The sequence below is a fragment of the Saccoglossus kowalevskii genome, chromosome 14 (genome assembly GCF_978046115.1).
Source record: "Saccoglossus kowalevskii chromosome 14, keSacKowa6.1, whole genome shotgun sequence".
Classification (NCBI taxonomy): domain Eukaryota; kingdom Metazoa; phylum Hemichordata; class Enteropneusta; family Harrimaniidae; genus Saccoglossus; species Saccoglossus kowalevskii.
This window is the reverse complement of record NC_140654.1, coordinates 5,582,565-5,601,913: the sequence shown is the minus strand read 5'-3', so window position 1 is coordinate 5,601,913 and position 19,349 is coordinate 5,582,565. Positions and strand designations below refer to the sequence as shown.

Sequence of the window (19,349 nt, the reverse complement as noted above, 5' to 3'; positions counted from 1 at the left end):
CACGACCTTTGCTTTTACCGTGAAACATGAGGAAGTTTACGTCAATTGACGGACATTGCATTTTTTAAAAACTAATGAAGCACACTGTCTATCATCCCCATTTTTTCATTTGCTGATTTCTATTCTGAAAAATTCGACCGTCCGAAAATGCACCTTAATTTTGACTCTAAAAACACGTCACATATCTAACACCAATTACTAGTATTTAAAACCGGTCGAAATTTTGGAGTTTTTACGGTACTTTAGATATCAGTGTGAAAGCTTAAAATTGGTTAATTATGCAAATTAGGTAATTAATATGTACAGATTTTAACCCGCAATTATTCAGGTCTGTCTATTGTCCTACAGCATCCATGTACATTCATTGATATGTGATGTATAGTACCTGAGATATCAGTGTGAAAGTTGGTTAATTATGCAAATTAGGTGATTAATATGCACAAATATTTACCGGAAACTAATTGGGTCTGCATAATTCTAGATTCATTGAAATGTGATGATTAGTACTTTAGATATCAGTAGAAAAGCTGAAAATTAATTATGCAAATTAGGTAATTAATATGCACAATTATTTACCCTAAAACTAATCAGGTCTCTGCATAGTCCTAAAGGATCTATGTACCAAGTTTCATTGAAATGCGATGATTAGTACTTGAGATACCCGTGGAAAAGCTGAAAATTAACTAATTATGCAAATTAGGTGATTAATATGCACAAATATTTATCGAAAACAATCAATCTCTGCATAGTCCTTGAGTATGTAAGTACCAAGTTTCATTGAAATGTAATGCTAACTACTTATATCAAATGCTGAAAATTAATTAATTATGCAAATTAGGTAATTAATATGTACTGATATTACCATAAAAACTATCAGGTCTGTGCAGTGTCGTATGACATCTATGTACCAAGTTTCATTGAAATGTGATGATTAGTACTTGAGATATCAGTGGAAAAACCGAAAATTGACTAATCATTATGCAAATTAGGTAATTAGTGTCCACGGATTATTACCAAAAACTAATCAAAACCTAGCATTAGTTCAGAGCATCTATGTACCAAGTTTCATCAAAATCCAATGAGTGGTTGTTTAGATATCAGTGGAACAGTCATGGAACCACTAAAAAATAGCTAATTATCATGCAAATTAGGTAATTAATATGCACGAATTTTTACCAAAAATTAATCAAATCTGCGCATATGTTCAGAGCATCTATGTACCAAGTTTCATCAAAATCCAATGAGTGGTTCTTTAGATATCAGTGGAACAGTCATAGAACAGCTAAAAATTAGCTAATTATCATGCAAATTAGGTAATTAACGAGCATGGATTTTTACCAAAACCTAATCAAATCTGCGCATTGGCCCAGAGCATCTATGCACCAAGTTTCATCAAAAACCGATGTATGGTTCTTGAGATAGCAGTGGAACAGTCGGACACACATACACACACACACACACACACACATACACACATACACACACACATACAGACACACTAACTGCAAAGACTCCCATTTTGTGCTTCGCACATGGGAGTCAAAAATTGTGGCCTTTATATACAAAAATGTAATATAAGCAGCGAACTGTGATGGCCAGACATTTTGAATGCATCAACTGCCATCTCAAACTATATGAGCTGTTACTATGTGTTACAGAAAAACCATCACGCATGGCTTACAAATTCTGCTAACAGATATTATTACGAACATGTAAAAGTGGACTTTCACCCCGGTAGATAATGTAAATGGCAGATTTTGTGGAGTTCATGTACATCAGTGACTCTTAAGTCTGGTTACCAAGCATACTGAAAAGAATTAAAATTTATAATGCATTACCACATTTCTGAGATTTAAATATTTTTTTATTACAACCTTGGAATAAAATTATGAAATCACAGAATAGGAACCCTTATCCATACGCTCTTTGGCAGATACCCAGCGTCTCATCACAGTTTCTTGAACTTTGAGTCTCTCCAGACATCTTGGTGACTTCATTTCCTCAGCCGTCATATCAGATGGCTTGATGACATGACAGAACATAATCTCCTGCAAGAATTGGGAAACAAAACGTAATTCTCAAATGTCTGTGTAAATGTGAGAAACATCCTCAAAGTTGAAAACACCACTAACATGCTTTATGCAGTAATTTTGGACATGATTCTTCACCATAACTGACAGAAACATTTCTAGCAACAAAATATAACAGTAGATATTATCATTTCTAGTAAAAAAATAATGTAATGAGAGAAATTTTCTAGCAAGAGAGAATATAATAGTAGGAAAACATTTCTGATGAAAGAGAATGTATTTGTAGACTGTATCAAACATTAGTTTAATGTGGGATATGGTACATTGTACAAAGCAATTGCTCACTGAATATTTTTATTGTGGTGTAAGTCGGTAATCACCTTTGGCCTTTGCAACATACTCAGATTGATTCAATCACTCATACTAATACATTTCCATGGCAACAATCAAGATGTTGCTGATGCAGTAAATCAGTAGCAAAATTCTCTTTTAAATCAACGCTACATCTAAAGGGAACACAGACCTTAGCAGCATGCTCCGTGACCCTGCTCATTCCACAGATAACTGGCCAGGTTAGAGGGCGCTGTTCATCTTCACAGGAGAGGAGGGTGTCTTCGTCAACCATTGATATTAACACAGAGTAGGTGGAGTGGTAGAATGGAGGTCCTTGTTTGTAAACAACTACAAATAAACAAAGAAAATGTAATTTTTAATGATTTGGCATACCCAGTATACCGTATTACAGATTCCAGAAAGTGTTTCCATGTGAAGAGAATTCTTTGATTGTTACTTAGCAACAAAGGTTTGTCTTTACTAATGTTGCTGCATAGATTGATCCAATAATGCACCATGTTTTAATCTATTCCAAAATAAAGAACCACGAAAAGGAATTTCACATTGTATACAAATGACCATCGTGATTTTACACATGTGCATCTGACATCAGAAAATTCATCTACTGTAGAATACTTTATTTTAGCTGGAATTAATTTTTGCTGAAAAGGCTTCTTGGATGTTTTGTTTGGAATATATTTTCACTGATTTTTGATGAGTTGAATGTGAAATATAGGAAAAAAAAGTATATTCGCTGGATTTTATTTTCACTGAAGCATCCCTTCAGCAAAAATAGCGACAATTCTACAGCAAATGACTATAATCACCTGTAAAACATATACCCAATCAGAGTGACACAAGAACATGGCAATGCTTATATAAAACAAAGGTAAAATGTCAAGTCACCAAAGAGGGTGCACTGTAACACAGTCTAATGTAATACAATCTGGCTGAACATGATATGCTAAGGTACAGTTGCCAGGCAATGGCTGCATAAACAAACATCGGCTGGCCAACAGTGTGCCCTCTATACCGATAAGACTGACGCCACCGACATTTCAAGATTTGTTGTGATGCAACTACATGTAGTTGTGCTAATTCATAGTAAATCATACATAAACCATATTTGCTCTTATGTATTCTGAAACATAAAATCATAATGACTTGTTTCAGAATAAGCAGTCATGTATTAGAAATAAAGAAGGGTAGACATACGCAACCCAAATCACCTTTATAAGGCAGAATCTGTAAGCAATGTTCCCAGATCAAAATTGAAAATGAAGAACATTTCTTCATGGAATGTACCAAACAGAAAGACAAAAGTTATTTAATAATATCAATATTCCAGAAGAATTGAAAAGTGATGACCATATATTTAAATATATTATGAGTTCAAGAGAAGACGTACTAATAAGACAAGTTGGTGAATACTTATACAAAATATTTGAAATCAGAAATAACAATAACTGACATTTTACTTTTACTTTAGTTTTATATTGTACTTTATTAATAACATGTTATTTCTTGTCAACCAATGGGAACTATTTCTTAAGGATGCATTAAATTCATTATTATTATTATTATTACATTAATGTATAGTATTCTTGAAAAACATTTTAGTGTAGTTATGTAATTTGGTAAAAAGAAATTCCCATTTTATAAACAAAATAGGTGTAAATATGAAGGAAATCGGGGGTCACAAAATTTGTACTTGTACATCATTCTGTGTTATAGTCACATACAATTTTATTTTTTTCTTGAAGACTAACCTCCTCAGCAGTTGACAAGATGATGTAACTGTTATTCAGGTTTCCTACAAAATCAGTTCTGTGAAGGGGCACAGTGCTGGCAATGGTGATGAATGAATCAGGGGCACAGTGCTGGCAATGGTGATGAATGAATCAGGGGCACAGTGCTGGCAATGGTGACAAATGAATCAGGGGCACAGTGCTGGCAATGGTGAATGAATCAGGGGCACAGTGCTGGCAATGGTGAATGAATCAGGGGGACAGTGCTGGCAATGGTGACAAATGAATCAGGGGCACAGTGCTGGCAAAGGTGATGAATGAATCAGGGGCACAGTGCTGGCAATGGTGACAAATGAATCAGGGGGACAGTGCTGGCAATGGTGAAAAATGAATCAGGGGCACAGTGCTGGCAATGGTGATGAATGAATCAGGGGCACAGTGCTGGAAATGGTGACAAATAAATCAGGGGTACAGTGCTGGCAATGGTGACAAATGAATCAGGGGCACAGTGCTGGCAATGGTGAATGAATCAGGGGCACAGTGCTGGCAATGGTGACAAATGAATCAGGGGCACAGTGCTGGTAATGGTGAATAAATCAGGGGCACAGTGCTGGCAATGGTGACGATGAATCAGGGGCACAGTGCTGGCAATGGTGACGAATGAATCAGGGGCACAGTGCTGGCAATGGTGACGAATGAATCAGGGGCACAGTGCTGGCAATGGTGACGAATGAATCAGGGGCACAGTGCTGGCAATGGTGACGAATGAATCAGGGGCACAGTGCTGGCAATGGTGAATGAATCAGGGGCACAGTGCTGGCAATGGTGACAAATGAATCAGGGGCACAGTGCTGGCAATGGTGAATGAATCAGGGGCACAGTGCTGGCAATGGTGAATGAATCAGGGGCACAGTGCTGGCAATGGTGACGAATGAATCAGGGGCACAGTGCTGGCAATGGTGACAAATGAATCAGGGGCACAGTGCTGGCAATGGTGACGAATGAATCAGGGGCACAGTGCTGGCAATTGGTGACGAATGAATCAGGGGTACAGTGCTGGCAATTGGTGACGAATGAATCAGGGGTACAGTGCTGGCAATGGTGACGAATGAATCAGGGGCACAGTGCTGGCAATGGTGAATGAATGAATCAGGGGCACAGTGCTGGCAATGGTGAATAAATCAGGGGCACAGTGCTGGCAATGGTGAATGAATCAGGGGCACAGTGATGGCAATGGTGACGAATGAATCAGGGGCACAGTGCTGGCAATGGTGACAAATGAATCAGGAGCACAGTGCTGGCAATGGTGAATGAATCAGGGGCACAGTGCTGGCAATGGTGACGAATGAATCAGGGGCACAGTGCTGGCAATTGGTGACGAATGAATCAGGGGCACAGTGCTGGCAATGGTGACGAATGAATCAGGGGCACAGTGCTGGCAATGGTGAATGAATGAATCAGGGGCACAGTGCTGGCAATGGTGAATAAATCAGGGGCACAGTGCTGGCAATGGTGAATGAATCAGGGGCACAGTGCTGGCAATGGTGACAAATGAATCAGGGGCACAGTGCTGGCAATGGTGAATAAATCAGGGGCACAGTGCTGGCAATGGTGAATGAATCAGGGGCACAGTGCTGGCAATGGTGACAAATGAATCAGGGGCACAGTGCTGGCAATGGTGACGAATGAATCAGGGGCACAGTGCTGGCAATGGTGACGAATGAATCAGGGCACAGTGCTGGCAATGGTGACGAATGAATCAGGGGCACAGTGCTGGCAATGGTGACAAATGAATCAGGGGCACAGTGCTGGCAATGGTGAATGAATCAGGGGCACAGTGCTGGCAATGGTGACGAATGAATCAGGGGCACAGTGCTGGCAATTGGTGACGAATGAATCAGGGGTACAGTGCTGGCAATGGTGACGAATGAATCAGGGGCACAGTGTTGGCAATGGTGAATGAATGAATCAGGGGCACAGTGCTGGCAATGGTGAATGAATCAGGGGCACAGTGCTGACAATGGTGAATAAATCAGGGGCACAGTGCTGGCAATGGTGAATGAACCAGGGGCACAGTGCTGGCAATGGTGACAAATGAATCAGGGGCACAGTGCTGGCAATGGTGACAAATGAATCAGGGGCACAGTGCTGGCAATGGTGACAAATGAATCAGGGGCACAGTGCTGGCAATGGTGATGAATGAATCAGGGGCACAGTGCTGGCAATGGTGAATGAATCAGGGGCACAGTGCTGGCAATGGTGACAAATGAATCAGGGGCACAGTGCTGGCAATGGTGAATGAATCAGGGGCACAGTGCTGGCAATGGTGACAAATGAATCAGGGGCACAGTGCTGGCAATGGCAAATGAATCAGGGGCACAGTGCTGGCAATGGTGAATGAATCAGGGGCACAGTGCTGGCAATGGTGACGAATGAATCAGGGGCACAGTGCTGGCAATGGTGACAAATGAATCAGGGGCACAGTGCTGGCAATGGTGGCAAATGAATCAGGGGCACAGTGCTGGCAATGGTGACAAATGAATCAGGGGTACAGTGCTGGCAATGGTGACGAATGAATCAGGGGCACAGTGCTGGCAATGGTGGCAAATGAATCAGGGCACAGTGCTGGCAATGGTGACAAATGAATCAGGGGCACAGTGCTGGCAATGGTGAATGAATCAGGGGCACAGTGCTGGCAATGGTGACGAATGAATCAGGGGCACAGTGCTGGCAATGGTGACAAATGAATCAGTGGCACAGTGCTGGCAATGGTGACAAATGAATCAGGGGCACAGTGCTGGCAATGGTGACAAATGAATCAGGGGCACAGTGCTGGCAATGGTGACAAATGAATCAGGGGCACAGTGCTGGCAATGGTGACAAATGAATCAGGGGCACAGTGCTGGCAATGGTGAATGAATCAGGGGCACAGTGCTGGCAATGGTGACAAATGAATCAGGGGCACAGTGCTGGCAATGGTGACGAATGAATCAGGGGCACAGTGCTGGCAATGGTGACAAATGAATCAGGGGCACAGTGCTGGCAATGGTGACGAATGAATCAGCAGTTACATTCATATTCTGAGGAAATTTACAGCATTTGGTCTGTTTTGGAGTGAATCTATATATTACCCATCAAAACAAATCAGCATATCAATCATTGAGAAGACATTCATGAACTATAACGCACCTTATATAGCATTGTCACAGCACCTCATAACTTCTTCAGAAATCCTGGGAATAAGGAACGACGTCAAAAGATCGATGTCGGATAAAAAACCTATTTGCTTCAGTTTTGGGGTGGAGGGAAGACCTCAAAAAGTTTCCATCTTACAAAAATGATTATATTTTTTAATGAAGTCAAAAAAATCTTGGAGTATTTGTATTTTTTTTTTTTTTTCTATCCAATCATGGACAAAAATAACAGAAAATAAAAAAAAAACACATCAAAGACGAGAATATGGTTTGGTCCAAACATAAATATGCGTGTCAAATGAGGTCAATTTTAGGGCATGTACCCACGGCATGTGCAGAACCCAGAAAAGTAGTATATTTCCTTTTTTTACATCCACCCGACAACCAACTGCTATGCTATACTACTGTCCGATTATCAATTTGTATTCAATGGTGAATGTAGTCTGACGCCATGATCAATATTTATAAATGAAGTTTCAGTGGGGGAGGGGGGTGGAAAAAACTAATGGAATTAAGTTTTTTATCCTACATTGAACTTTTGATGTTTTCCCTAAGGATTGCAAATATCTGCAACTTAACCTTTTTTGTGGCAAATTCAACTTTTGTCACAATTCATCAAATAAAACCTAAAACCTAATTCTTTTCCATTTTTTTCCAAAATTTGGATCAACACATGTAGCTAATAGAAAATTATTTCCATTAGGTCCAAAATAATAAGAAAAACACATAAAAATAAACAAAATATTGCCTCAACAGATTGGCAAACAAATCAAGTCAAGCAAAAGTCATTCTTGGGTTGTTTGACTACATAATGTCTACAGCACTCACAATACTTACTGTAATCAGAACCAAATTTAATGCCCGTTTTTGGAACCCAACCTTTGCTTCGTATGTAATGATACACAGCATAGGAAGAAATGAATCGCGGATTAATTGCACAATATCTCAACCACATATCACTTAGATTTAAAGAATTCTGTAAAGAAGTAAACACAGAAGACTGTATAAATAAATAGCTGTGTTATGATGATGATGATAAACCTAAGATCTTGAGTTAGGATAGTGGTCATATCTTCCTGAATATATTTTCTGTAGCACAAAATGATGATAATGGCAAGCATGTGTGACAGTGTTGATCACACTGGATATACTAGTGTTGTTTTGTTGGGAGGGGGGTGGCAGTTACCTTGTCTTTATCCAGAACCGTCAGACAGCCTAACCCATAGGACAAGAAGAAAGCCTGCAATGAAAATAGCAGAAGGGAGGAAATTAAGGGAGAACAATATAAAACAAGCCATGCATGGCACAGTCCCTGTTAGTTATCAAATTTAAGATATATAGTTTTGTTTATAGTAATATAGCTGAAATATAACCATGTCAGGAATATGATTGTTTACCATTAAAATGATTGACATCTGTATTTGATCGTCAAACAAGTACTTGTCCATATTGGGAGATATTACTCTGGAACAGCATTAATTAAAACAAAAACAGCCATTTTGAATAATGTATATATCAATAACATGATGTATAATGAATATATAAAATTTGAACATAATCAGTCAAAGCATATGTCAGAGATATAGCTCTCGAAGCCCAATCATTAAAACAAAATGGCCGCCAGTCAGCCATTTTGAATCCGATCTGAAAAGTAAAATGATGTGCATCAGGAACCCGTAATGACTAATGAATGTACCAAGTTTGAACAAAATCCATCCATAAATGCCAGAAATACTTGGTATTTGATGATTTTTTAGCACAAAAATGGCCACCATTCGCCCATTTTGAATAGGATCGTCAAACCAATACATCTGTAAATCTATGACATGATGTATAATGAATATTAAAAATCTGAACATAATCAGTCAAAGCATGGGTCTAGAAGCCCATTCATTTAAAACAAAATGGCCGCCAGTCAGCCATTTTGAATCCGATCTGAAAAATAAAATTGTTTGCATCAAGGTCCCATAATGTCTAATGTATATACCAAGTTTGAACAAAATCCATCTGTAAACAGCCGAGAAATGCTTGATTTTTAAGATTTTTAGCATAAAAATGGCCACCATTCGGCCATCTTGAATCAGATCATGAAAAAAATTGATGTGTATATGTATAATATCATGTATGATGTATGTGTGAAGTTTGATCATGATTCGTCCAGGCATTTCTAAGATACAGGTCCGAACGCACACAGGGAAACACGAACGAACAAGGGGCAAAACATAAGTTCCCGTTTTCGGACTGTGTCCGAACGGGGACTAATAAGAAGGACTTGCATAAGTACATGCTATAAAGCAAATACAATACACCATCTTTGAATGCATGTTCATATATAAATTATGTTTCAATTATTAAATGGTATTTAAGCCCAAATCTATAATATAATAAATAACTGTTTAAAAACAACAGCAGATTTTCCAAGTAAAATATATCTTATATGGTAAAGCGAAACTGTAATTTCCGATGCTTACCTCTTCTAGACTAAGTTGTAAATACTCAAAAACTTGATACGGATCATCTTTTTTTATCGATTTTCTATTTTTATGCTAGAAAAGATAGACAGAATAAATTTAATACATTTGTCATATCGAAATGAAAATCATAAAAAAACGATTAGTTCAATTGTTTATTTTTTAACTCAACATAATGAAACTGTGTGTTGAGAACTACATGATAATAGGTTCACACACATCCATTTCGAACCCCCCCCCCCCAATTCATCAAACAGCATTGATTAATAATTGGGGAGGGGGCTAGATTAATACCATCCTCTTCCCACACCAAATAGTATTGTTCATGCATAAATTGGTAAAAATACTAAATATATGTTTATCACTCACCCTCCCCTCATCTTGTCCTAAATCCTCAATCTCAAAAAGAATAAGTTATTGAACAGACTTGTATTGAAGATATTGTTCTTGTCAAAAAAGGCAAGGCCATGCAAAAACTTCACTGTTTCCTACTACATAGGCAAATCTATGCAATACAAAGCGCATGTTTGTACAATTATTCTGATTTGATTTTCAATGTTTAATTTAATCTTGAAAGTTCTATGGCTGCTATTTCAACTACTGTGAAATAATTTATTTTAGCTGGAATTAATTTTCGCTAAAAAGACTTTTTGGGTGTTTTGCATGGAATTTATTTTCACTGAATCATTCTTTCAGCGAAAATAGCAAAAATAACATATTTCACAGTATAACTCGATCTCCAATATTCACCTTTATATTTCCATGGCTGTCATCTTTCACTGTTGATGGAATTGTTGTTTGTGGCATCTCTTCTTCATCAGCTTCATCAGACGACTCCACAATATCACTGCTTTCCATGCTCATCTGCGTACTATCAATTCTAGCAGATTCATTTCTGACATCACACAATTGAGTGCATTCTGTGCGTTCATCTGAACTCTCCATTTTATAGTCATCCTTGGTGACATCATCACATTGTGTGCACAAAATGACATCATCATTATCTGAGCATTTATTTTTTGCATTACAGGGAATGTCATCGTGTTTATGTAAATGGTTGCTTGTTTTATCTTCCATTAATTCTCTTTCTGCACATTCTATTTTGTCATGTTCAATAAATTCTGATTTTTCTATTTTGTCATCCCTAAAACTAATATTTTTACTTTCTGTTGGAACATCATCTAGTTTATTAACTGTTTTGTCACTTGTAGTGACAATATCTTCCATAGTAGTGACATCATCATTTCCTACAGTGACATCATCAATTCTTGCAGTGACATCATCATTTCTTGGAGTGACATTATTGTATCCTGCAGTGTCATCATCATACCCAGTTGTGACATCATTATTAAAAACAGAAGAGCATGTCCTCGCTGCATCAGTTTTTACTGTGACATCATCAGTTTGTGTCGCACCATCATCATCATCATTTCCTGTGCTGATGTCAAATAGTTTCATCTTTTTTGCAGTTGGTCCATCATTTTCATCACTGCACATGTACTTGGGCTCAAAACTTGTTGATTGGGTAGGATCTGTATCATTCTCACCACGGAAATCAAGGGGAAAATGTTCTTTATACTCTTTATACCACTCCAGATGTCTCATATACCTAAAAAATGTATATATGAAACAGGAAAATTGATTATGAAACTGCCACTTCAACTGATGCCCCCCTCCCCACTCCACCAAGAGTAGGGGGAGTGGGACTTTAGTTACTGATCTATACCATGACTTTTGGCATGATAGAATATTACATATGATTTGTAAGGTAACAAAAATACATCACATTAAGGGAAGAGTAGGAAATCAAACGGGCGGTGCACCGCGGTGGTGGTGGGTGCTCGCCGGTCGACCGCATTTTATGCAAATTTATGCATAGATTCCATGAAGCCGGCTGACTGTGGTCTTCCGTGGTGGGCTCGCACAGCAATTCACACTTATTGTCAAGACCATTAATGAACACAAAGAACTGGGAAATTAAAAGGATCACAAAGTTCTAATGAAAAATTAAACTAATTTGGCTGAGCCAAAAGCTAGGAAACTAGTCTATAATAGTTGACATTATTTTATTTGCCTAAGCCTTGGAATAAAATCACAAAACGATCCAGAAAGACGTAGAGATCAACATAATATAAAATATGATCGCATTATTTTGTGAATATATATCATGCATGGTCTCAGAAAATGTTTAGAAAGATTAATGTTTCGCGTAGACCAAATATAATCATGCATAAGTATAAATTCAAAGTGGTGAGATGTCGCATTTACGTGAACAAGAACATGCACTAAGAAGGAAAAGCAAGCCAAAGTCGAAACGGGGTGTATCATGGACTTGGTACAAAATGCACTGCGACAATTGAGTGATCGTCGACATCATTTTGGGGCACAATTGAACTTCAAGTACGTTGCGAAACTTGCTACGCGGCGATGCTGACATCAAGTGTGTGTTGACCGAAGTTTGACCCCAAGTCACGCACTAAACTGGCGCGTTACCTTAGCAACCCTTTTCTTTCTTGGTCCGCGCTTCGATCTCGTAAATTTGTTATTGTATCCGATGGTACTGTAATAACACAACTTGTATCCAACTCTGTATTGGCTTTGAATATTTCAACATCGTTTACTTAGTGTGCTGCTTTTCTAATAACGCAAATACGTTATTGATAATGCGTTGCATTTGTAATTATCACGTAAATATAAACATGGGCGCATTTAAATCATTGAAAAAGATACAATGTAGTCAGGTTCCGGAGTCAGGTGTCCAACAAAAGTCGAGAAAATATTTTAAATACTTATGACTCATCGGTGAATTATTTTATTCGAAATAAAGTGAATATGTTATATTAACCATACAATAATATACAATATCATGCGTAATGTTAAATTTTTCTATAATAAACTCGCAGCGCACTTCGATCGCATTATTCGCGTACATTTCGACTGAACTCTAATAACCACGTGTTTGAATTACGTGCGGCAATGGGCAATGACCTCAATGAGTTCACGCACTGACATTTAAATTCGGGCCACTCAGTTTGACGCAAAACGATATACATGTAGTTACTTAACATTTGTTCAAAAAATCGGTAAACTCTCGCGAAGAGTTAACTGAAAGGCAACGTCATTTTTGACCAAAAAAAACAAAAAAACACGTCAATACAAGATTATGTGTGCAAGGTTAGATTCATAGAACGTACCGCTTAACTCTGTTTTTTTTTTTTTTTTAAATCATGTCGCACGTGAAACACAGGAGACATTTTAGTTCGTCCATTTCTTGTTTACCGATATTGAACTTTTTGTCTGGAATGCGATACAGGCAAAGAATAAACATTAATGATACCCACCGTTGTCAAATCAACAAGAGGCTCGAATCAGGAAGGCTCGGCTATTTAAAACTTCATAAATAACATTCTTTTCAGTGGTAGACTTTATTCAAGTGTAACAAACGTAAGTGAAATGTATGGACGAGTCATAATACTCGTACCTTCGAAAGTTACGACTTTTACTCTTGAAATTGGTGATAAATACATGCATAAAATACAACATTGTTTCACGCAACAACAATTCGTATACAGCATTATACTTATAGATTTTTATATTAATAAAATACGTGGGCTGATAATATTACTATATGCTTAGTATTTCCATGCCAGCGATGCTCGTAACCTGCTTGATTTAAAAACAGCTATTTGAATCAAAGACTCATGGAATCACAAAGGAAACTGTTAAGTACGTATTTCACACTTTTCCTACAACTGCGGTTGCAACCGGTATCGGTGGCCACCGCGGTAGAGACCCCTAATTATAAGCAGTCCGCGGCTCTTCTCGGTGTACCACGGAGAGCCGCGGAGAGCCGCGATGATTACCGCGGTGAACCGCCCATTTGATTTCCTACTCTTCCCTAAACGGGCATGACCTGTTTTGCCATTAATATTTGTTCATATTTAATCATGAATTAACCTGACAAATTATTGTGGAAATAAATAAAGAATACTGTCTATACTCTCTCACCTTCGTTTTCTGACCTGTTGAAACCTTTGTTGTTGAAATCTTCTCTCATTTGGAGGCACTGCTCAATATAAAAAAAAATCATTTCTGTTAATGTGATTGACCAGTAAAATACAGTGACCAGTTGGTCATACTGTGATAATTTGACCATAACGTGATGGATTGGTGACCTGATTCTCAGACTATCCTGATAGTGAAAACAGCTATTATCTCATTGAGGTTTTTTTAAACTGGGTGTAGCAGTAATTTTTGTGAAATTTAGGTCCAGAATGTAATCAGATTGTCTATGATTCAGGCAGTTATCCTTAAACACTATTCAAATTGTGTATTACACCTTCTACTGATTATTATTGTCACCATAATAAGAATTGAGAAAATAAGTTTCTATGGCAACTAATCTCGAAATATTGCAGCACTGAAGCTAGCATGTTCTTGACAAACAAGGTTGTGGTGTCCTATTACCAAATCAAAAGTAATGTTCATTGTTGTAATCATTTTCAGGTGTGCATTTTAGGATTCTGTTGATAAAGATTTCTCATGAACTGTGAACAGTGAACTGGTCACAGAACGGTAAATCCAAATCCCTATGACGCTTACAGGGGTCAGTGACAGGTTCTTTTTACAGATAATACAATGTGTGAATGCAAATGAAAATAAACATTCTTACTCACAGTTTTTCCTGACAGTTCCTTGATAAGAAGAAATAAATCTTTTATGTTCCGGCTTACTACGCGAGAACATTCCTTTCCCAAAGAAACCCTAAACAAGAAATATACATCATTAGAACCGTCACCCAAACACTCAGTAAGAATTTTGATGTGGTCGCATATTTTTATTGTAAAATTATCAATAAAAGTATGCTTTTATTTTGATTTTTTGAAACACTGACAAAAATTGGGACATCACACATTTTCAACTGATGTGCACATCAAATAAAAATCTGAATATGTTGACGAACTCTCAATGAGCAGTTGTAAAAATATTTGCTATATTAGGAGCACATGCAATTCTTTTAGTACACATGTAATGGATATGCACTACTAAAAGAAAAAATACAGTAAAGTGGTTTTATAAAAGTTCTTAGAAATTCTAAAAATTTGTGAATAAATTGTTTATTGCCATACAATCGGTGAAAAAAAAATGGGGTCACTGACAAATGATGAACCCTGACAATAAAATTAATACATGGAACTTGATTTGGTAAAGAGTAAAACAGAGTCTATTCAAAACATTTCTCCACAGTCTCTCTATCAGACGGTCTGTGATTTCTCTCATTATTTGGGGACTGAAGGTAATGAAATAATGTGTAGGAATTACATTTTTTTTTTAAATAAAGGACCTATACAGTTGTACCTCAGTTTTGATAGTCTTACATTAATACATGGGAGATACCAGTATGTGTTCTCATTAATACATGGGAGATACCAGTATGTGTTCTCATTAATACATGGGAGATACCAGCATGTGTTCTCATTAATACATGGGAGATACCAGTATGTGTTCTCATTAATACATGGGAGATACCAGTATGTGTTCTCATTAATACATGGGAGATACCAGTATGTGTTCTCATTAATACATGGGAGATACCAGTATGTGTTCTCATTAATACATGGGAGATACCAGTATGTGTTCTCATTAATACATGGGAGATACCAGTATGTGTTCTCATTAATACATGGGAGATACCAGTATGTGTTCTCATTAATACATGGGAGATACCAGTATGTGTTCTCATTAATACATGGGAGATACCAGTATGTGTTCTCATTAATACATGGGAGATACCAGTATGTGTTCTCATTAATACATGGGAGATACCAGCATGTGTTCTCATTAATACATGGGAGATACCAGCATGTGTTCTCATTAATACATGGGAGATACCAGTATGTGTTCTCATTAATACATGGGAGATACCAGTATGTGTTCTCATTAATACATGGGAGATACCAGTATGTGTTCTCATTAATACATGGGAGATACCAGTATGTGTTCTCATTAATACATGGGAGATACCAGTATGTGTTCTCATTAATACATGGGAGATACCAGTATGTGTTCTCATTAATACATGGGAGATACCAGTATGTGTTCTCATTAATACATGGGAGATACCAGTATGTGTTCTCATTAATACATGGGAGATACCAGTATGTGTTCTCATTAATACATGGGAGATACCAGTATGTGTTCTCATTAATACATGGGAGATACCAGTACGTGTTCTCATTAATACATGGGAGATACCAGTACGTGTTCTCATTAATACATGGGAGATACCAGTATGTGTTCTCATTAATACATGGGAGATACCAGTATGTGTTCTCATTAATACATGGGAGATACCAGTATGTGTTCTCATTAATACATGGGAGATACCAGTATGTGTTCTCATTAATACATGGGAGATACCAGTATGTGTTCTCATTAATACATGGGAGATACCAGTATGTGTTCTCATTAATACATGGGAGATACCAGTATGTGTTCTCATTAATACATGGGAGATACCAGTATGTGTTCTCATTAATACATGGGAGATACCAGTATGTGTTCTCATTAATACATGGGAGATACCAGTATGTGTTCTCATTAATACATGGGAGATACCAGTATGTGTTCTCATTAATACATGGGAGATACCAGTATGTGTTCTCATTAATACATGGGAGATACCAGTATGTGTTCTCATTAATACATGGGAGATACCAGTATGTGTTCTCATTAATACATGGGAGATACCAGCATGTGTTCTCATTAATACATGGGAGATACCAGCATGTGTTCTCATTAATACATGGGAGATACCAGTATGTGTTCTCATTAATACATGGGAGATACCAGTATGTGTTCTCATTAATACATGGGAGATACCAGTATGTGTTCTCATTAATACATGGGAGATACCAGTATGTGTTCTCATTAATACATGGGAGATACCAGTATGTGTTCTCATTAATACATGGGAGATACCAGTATGTGTTCTCATTAATACATGGGAGATACCAGTATGTGTTCTCATTAATACATGGGAGATACCAGTATGTGTTCTCATTAATACATGGGAGATACCAGTATGTGTTCTTATTAATACATGGGAGATACCAGTATGTGTTCTCATTAATACATGGGAGATACCAGTATGTGTTCTCATTAATACATGGGAGATACCAGTATGTGTTCTCATTAATACATGGGAGATACCAGTATGTGTTCTCATTAATACATGGGAGATACCAGTATGTGTTCTCATTAATACATGGGAGATACCAATATGTGTTCTCATTAATACATGGGAGATACCAGTATGTGTTCTCATTAATACATGGGAGATACCAGTATGTGTTCTCATTAATACATGGGAGATACCAGTATGTGTTCTCATTAATACATGGGAGATACCAGTATGTGTTCTCATTAATACATGGGAGATACCAGTATGTGTTCTCATTAATACATGGGAGATACCAGTATGTGTTCTCATTAATACATGGGAGATACCAGTATGTGTTTTCATTAATACATGGGAGATACCAGTATGTGTTCTCATTAATACATGGGAGATACCAGTATGTGTTCTCATTAATACATGGGAGATACCAGTATGTGTTCTCATTAATACATGGGAGATACCAGTATGTGTTCTCATTAATACATGGGAGATACCAGTATGTGTTCTCATTAATACATGGGAGATACCAGTATGTGTTCTCATTAATACATGGGAGATACCAGTATGTGTTCTCATTAATACATGGGAGATACCAGTATGTGTTCTCATGTGAGAACTTCTGCATGTCCACTTTGAAACCACCGACATTTGTCAAACTGTATTGTTCGACCTGAGGTATAGAGATGATCATTTGTTTTTCCATATCACTAACCTGGTTACAGAAGGCAACACCATCAGATGTACTAACAATATAAAAATCCAAGCCATGTGCATTTTGAATGAAAACTTACCATTTTATAAATAAATGCGATATCACCAGGATTGGTAACTAACACACAGTTATCAACCAAGTTCCCTGTATAGTAATACCAATGGTCATCGCTAGCTGGCTTACCATCAATTGATTCTATAGGGACAGGAAATGGACTGGATTCTGGTTGGTGTATTCGTTTTTTTCTCCTCGGTTTTGTTAACTTATTTAATGCTGCCATTCCAGCTGTAACAGAAAAGGCAAGTGGAAAAAGTATGCAATGCATTAATTACATCATGTATATATCAGTATGACAGAAGGACACGTCACCCATATACACAGATTGGCTGTGATGCAACTCGTTGTGCTATAAGCATAGACCTTAGAAACCTTAGTTCTCTAAGGTTTATGCTATAAGTTATCTGGCGCGACATTGACACAACAAGAAATCAAACATTGCTATTATGATCTTGAATAACATTGTACTTTAGATATGGAATTTGTAATTTGGTAAAATAAAATTAATATTTTATAAACCACACTGTTATATTTTTATATCAATATATATATATATATATATATATCAATATATATATATATATATATATATATATATATATATATATATATATATATATATATTGATGAATGTATTTGATGAAGTTATAATTGTCAATAGCACATATTTAAAAAATATGAGTGGTGTTCTCGCCAAGTATCATTTATACAGTGATTTTCGCAAGTTTTACTGTGTAAAATATTTTTCATCAAAACAACTTTTCCACAAATTGTCTATAAAACAATGATTTCTGTAGTTGCTCAAGCACAAAACCATTTTACATATGGCAAAAATAAAATGACCCAGCCAGAGTACAGCATTGTTTGTTGCCATCCTTCTTTACAAGATTAAACTTGTGCAACTGGTCAGGTTTATGGAGGCTAGTTATTCACAGGACTTTGCTCAGAGTTCAGAACTGTTTATGGGGATTCCATCTTTTTGCACTTCGCACTCATACCAGGGGCACATGTTGTTAGATATAGTTTGTTTTTATTTGATGAATAAATACTTTTTTCATAACTGTAGCTTAGTTACGTTGTAATCTATTTTAAGATATATATTGTTTCATTTTCGCTAAAATAAATAGTTAAAAATAGTTATTTTTATTTTTTTGTCAAATAAAAAACAGCATTCTCCAACCACCTACGCACTGTGTGTATATGGCTACGCATTGGGAAACCTCGAACAGTCCTGAACACGTTGTCATTGTGATCAAAGATGCCAAATTAACAATTGATGGACTTCAACTTGAAACATCACACGTATCATACTGGGCAGCACTAAACAGCATCGTAATATACACTGAAAACCCATTCGCGCCTTGACCACCATATCATGAGGCAATGACCACATCAACACGTTTGGAACTTACCATTTACAAAGTACCCTTGTAGTTACAAAATAGAGCATGCGCATTGCCTAGCATGGTGACCCCCTATGTTCGGTTATATTCGTTCACGCAATTTCATTTCCGATTTCAGTTCAGAAAATACGAATATATATTTTACATACTTTACCTATTTGGTCACATCAAAGAATTTAAATATCGCTAGAAAACTAGTATTTTTGGGGTATATTTTTCAA

At 37.1% G+C, this 19,349-nt stretch overlaps 1 protein-coding gene across 1 annotated transcript; it reads right to left on the bottom strand.

Annotated features, from left to right (window-relative positions):
- Nucleotides 1-1,842: 1,842 nt before the first annotated feature.
- On the bottom strand, nucleotides 1,843-19,204 carry LOC100374985 (uncharacterized). Its single transcript, XM_002736724.3, has 10 exons — nucleotides 19,138-19,204; nucleotides 17,748-17,953; nucleotides 14,453-14,540; nucleotides 13,785-13,842; nucleotides 10,527-11,385; nucleotides 9,777-9,851; nucleotides 8,492-8,545; nucleotides 8,143-8,281; nucleotides 2,554-2,711; nucleotides 1,843-2,048 (listed from the first exon to the last, which is right to left on the bottom strand). Exons 2-10 carry the CDS (start codon nucleotides 17,946-17,948, stop codon nucleotides 1,887-1,889), a joined length of 1,794 nt encoding a protein of 597 aa, XP_002736770.1. The 5' UTR covers nucleotides 17,949-17,953; nucleotides 19,138-19,204; the 3' UTR covers nucleotides 1,843-1,886.
- Nucleotides 19,205-19,349: the final 145 nt, after the last annotated feature.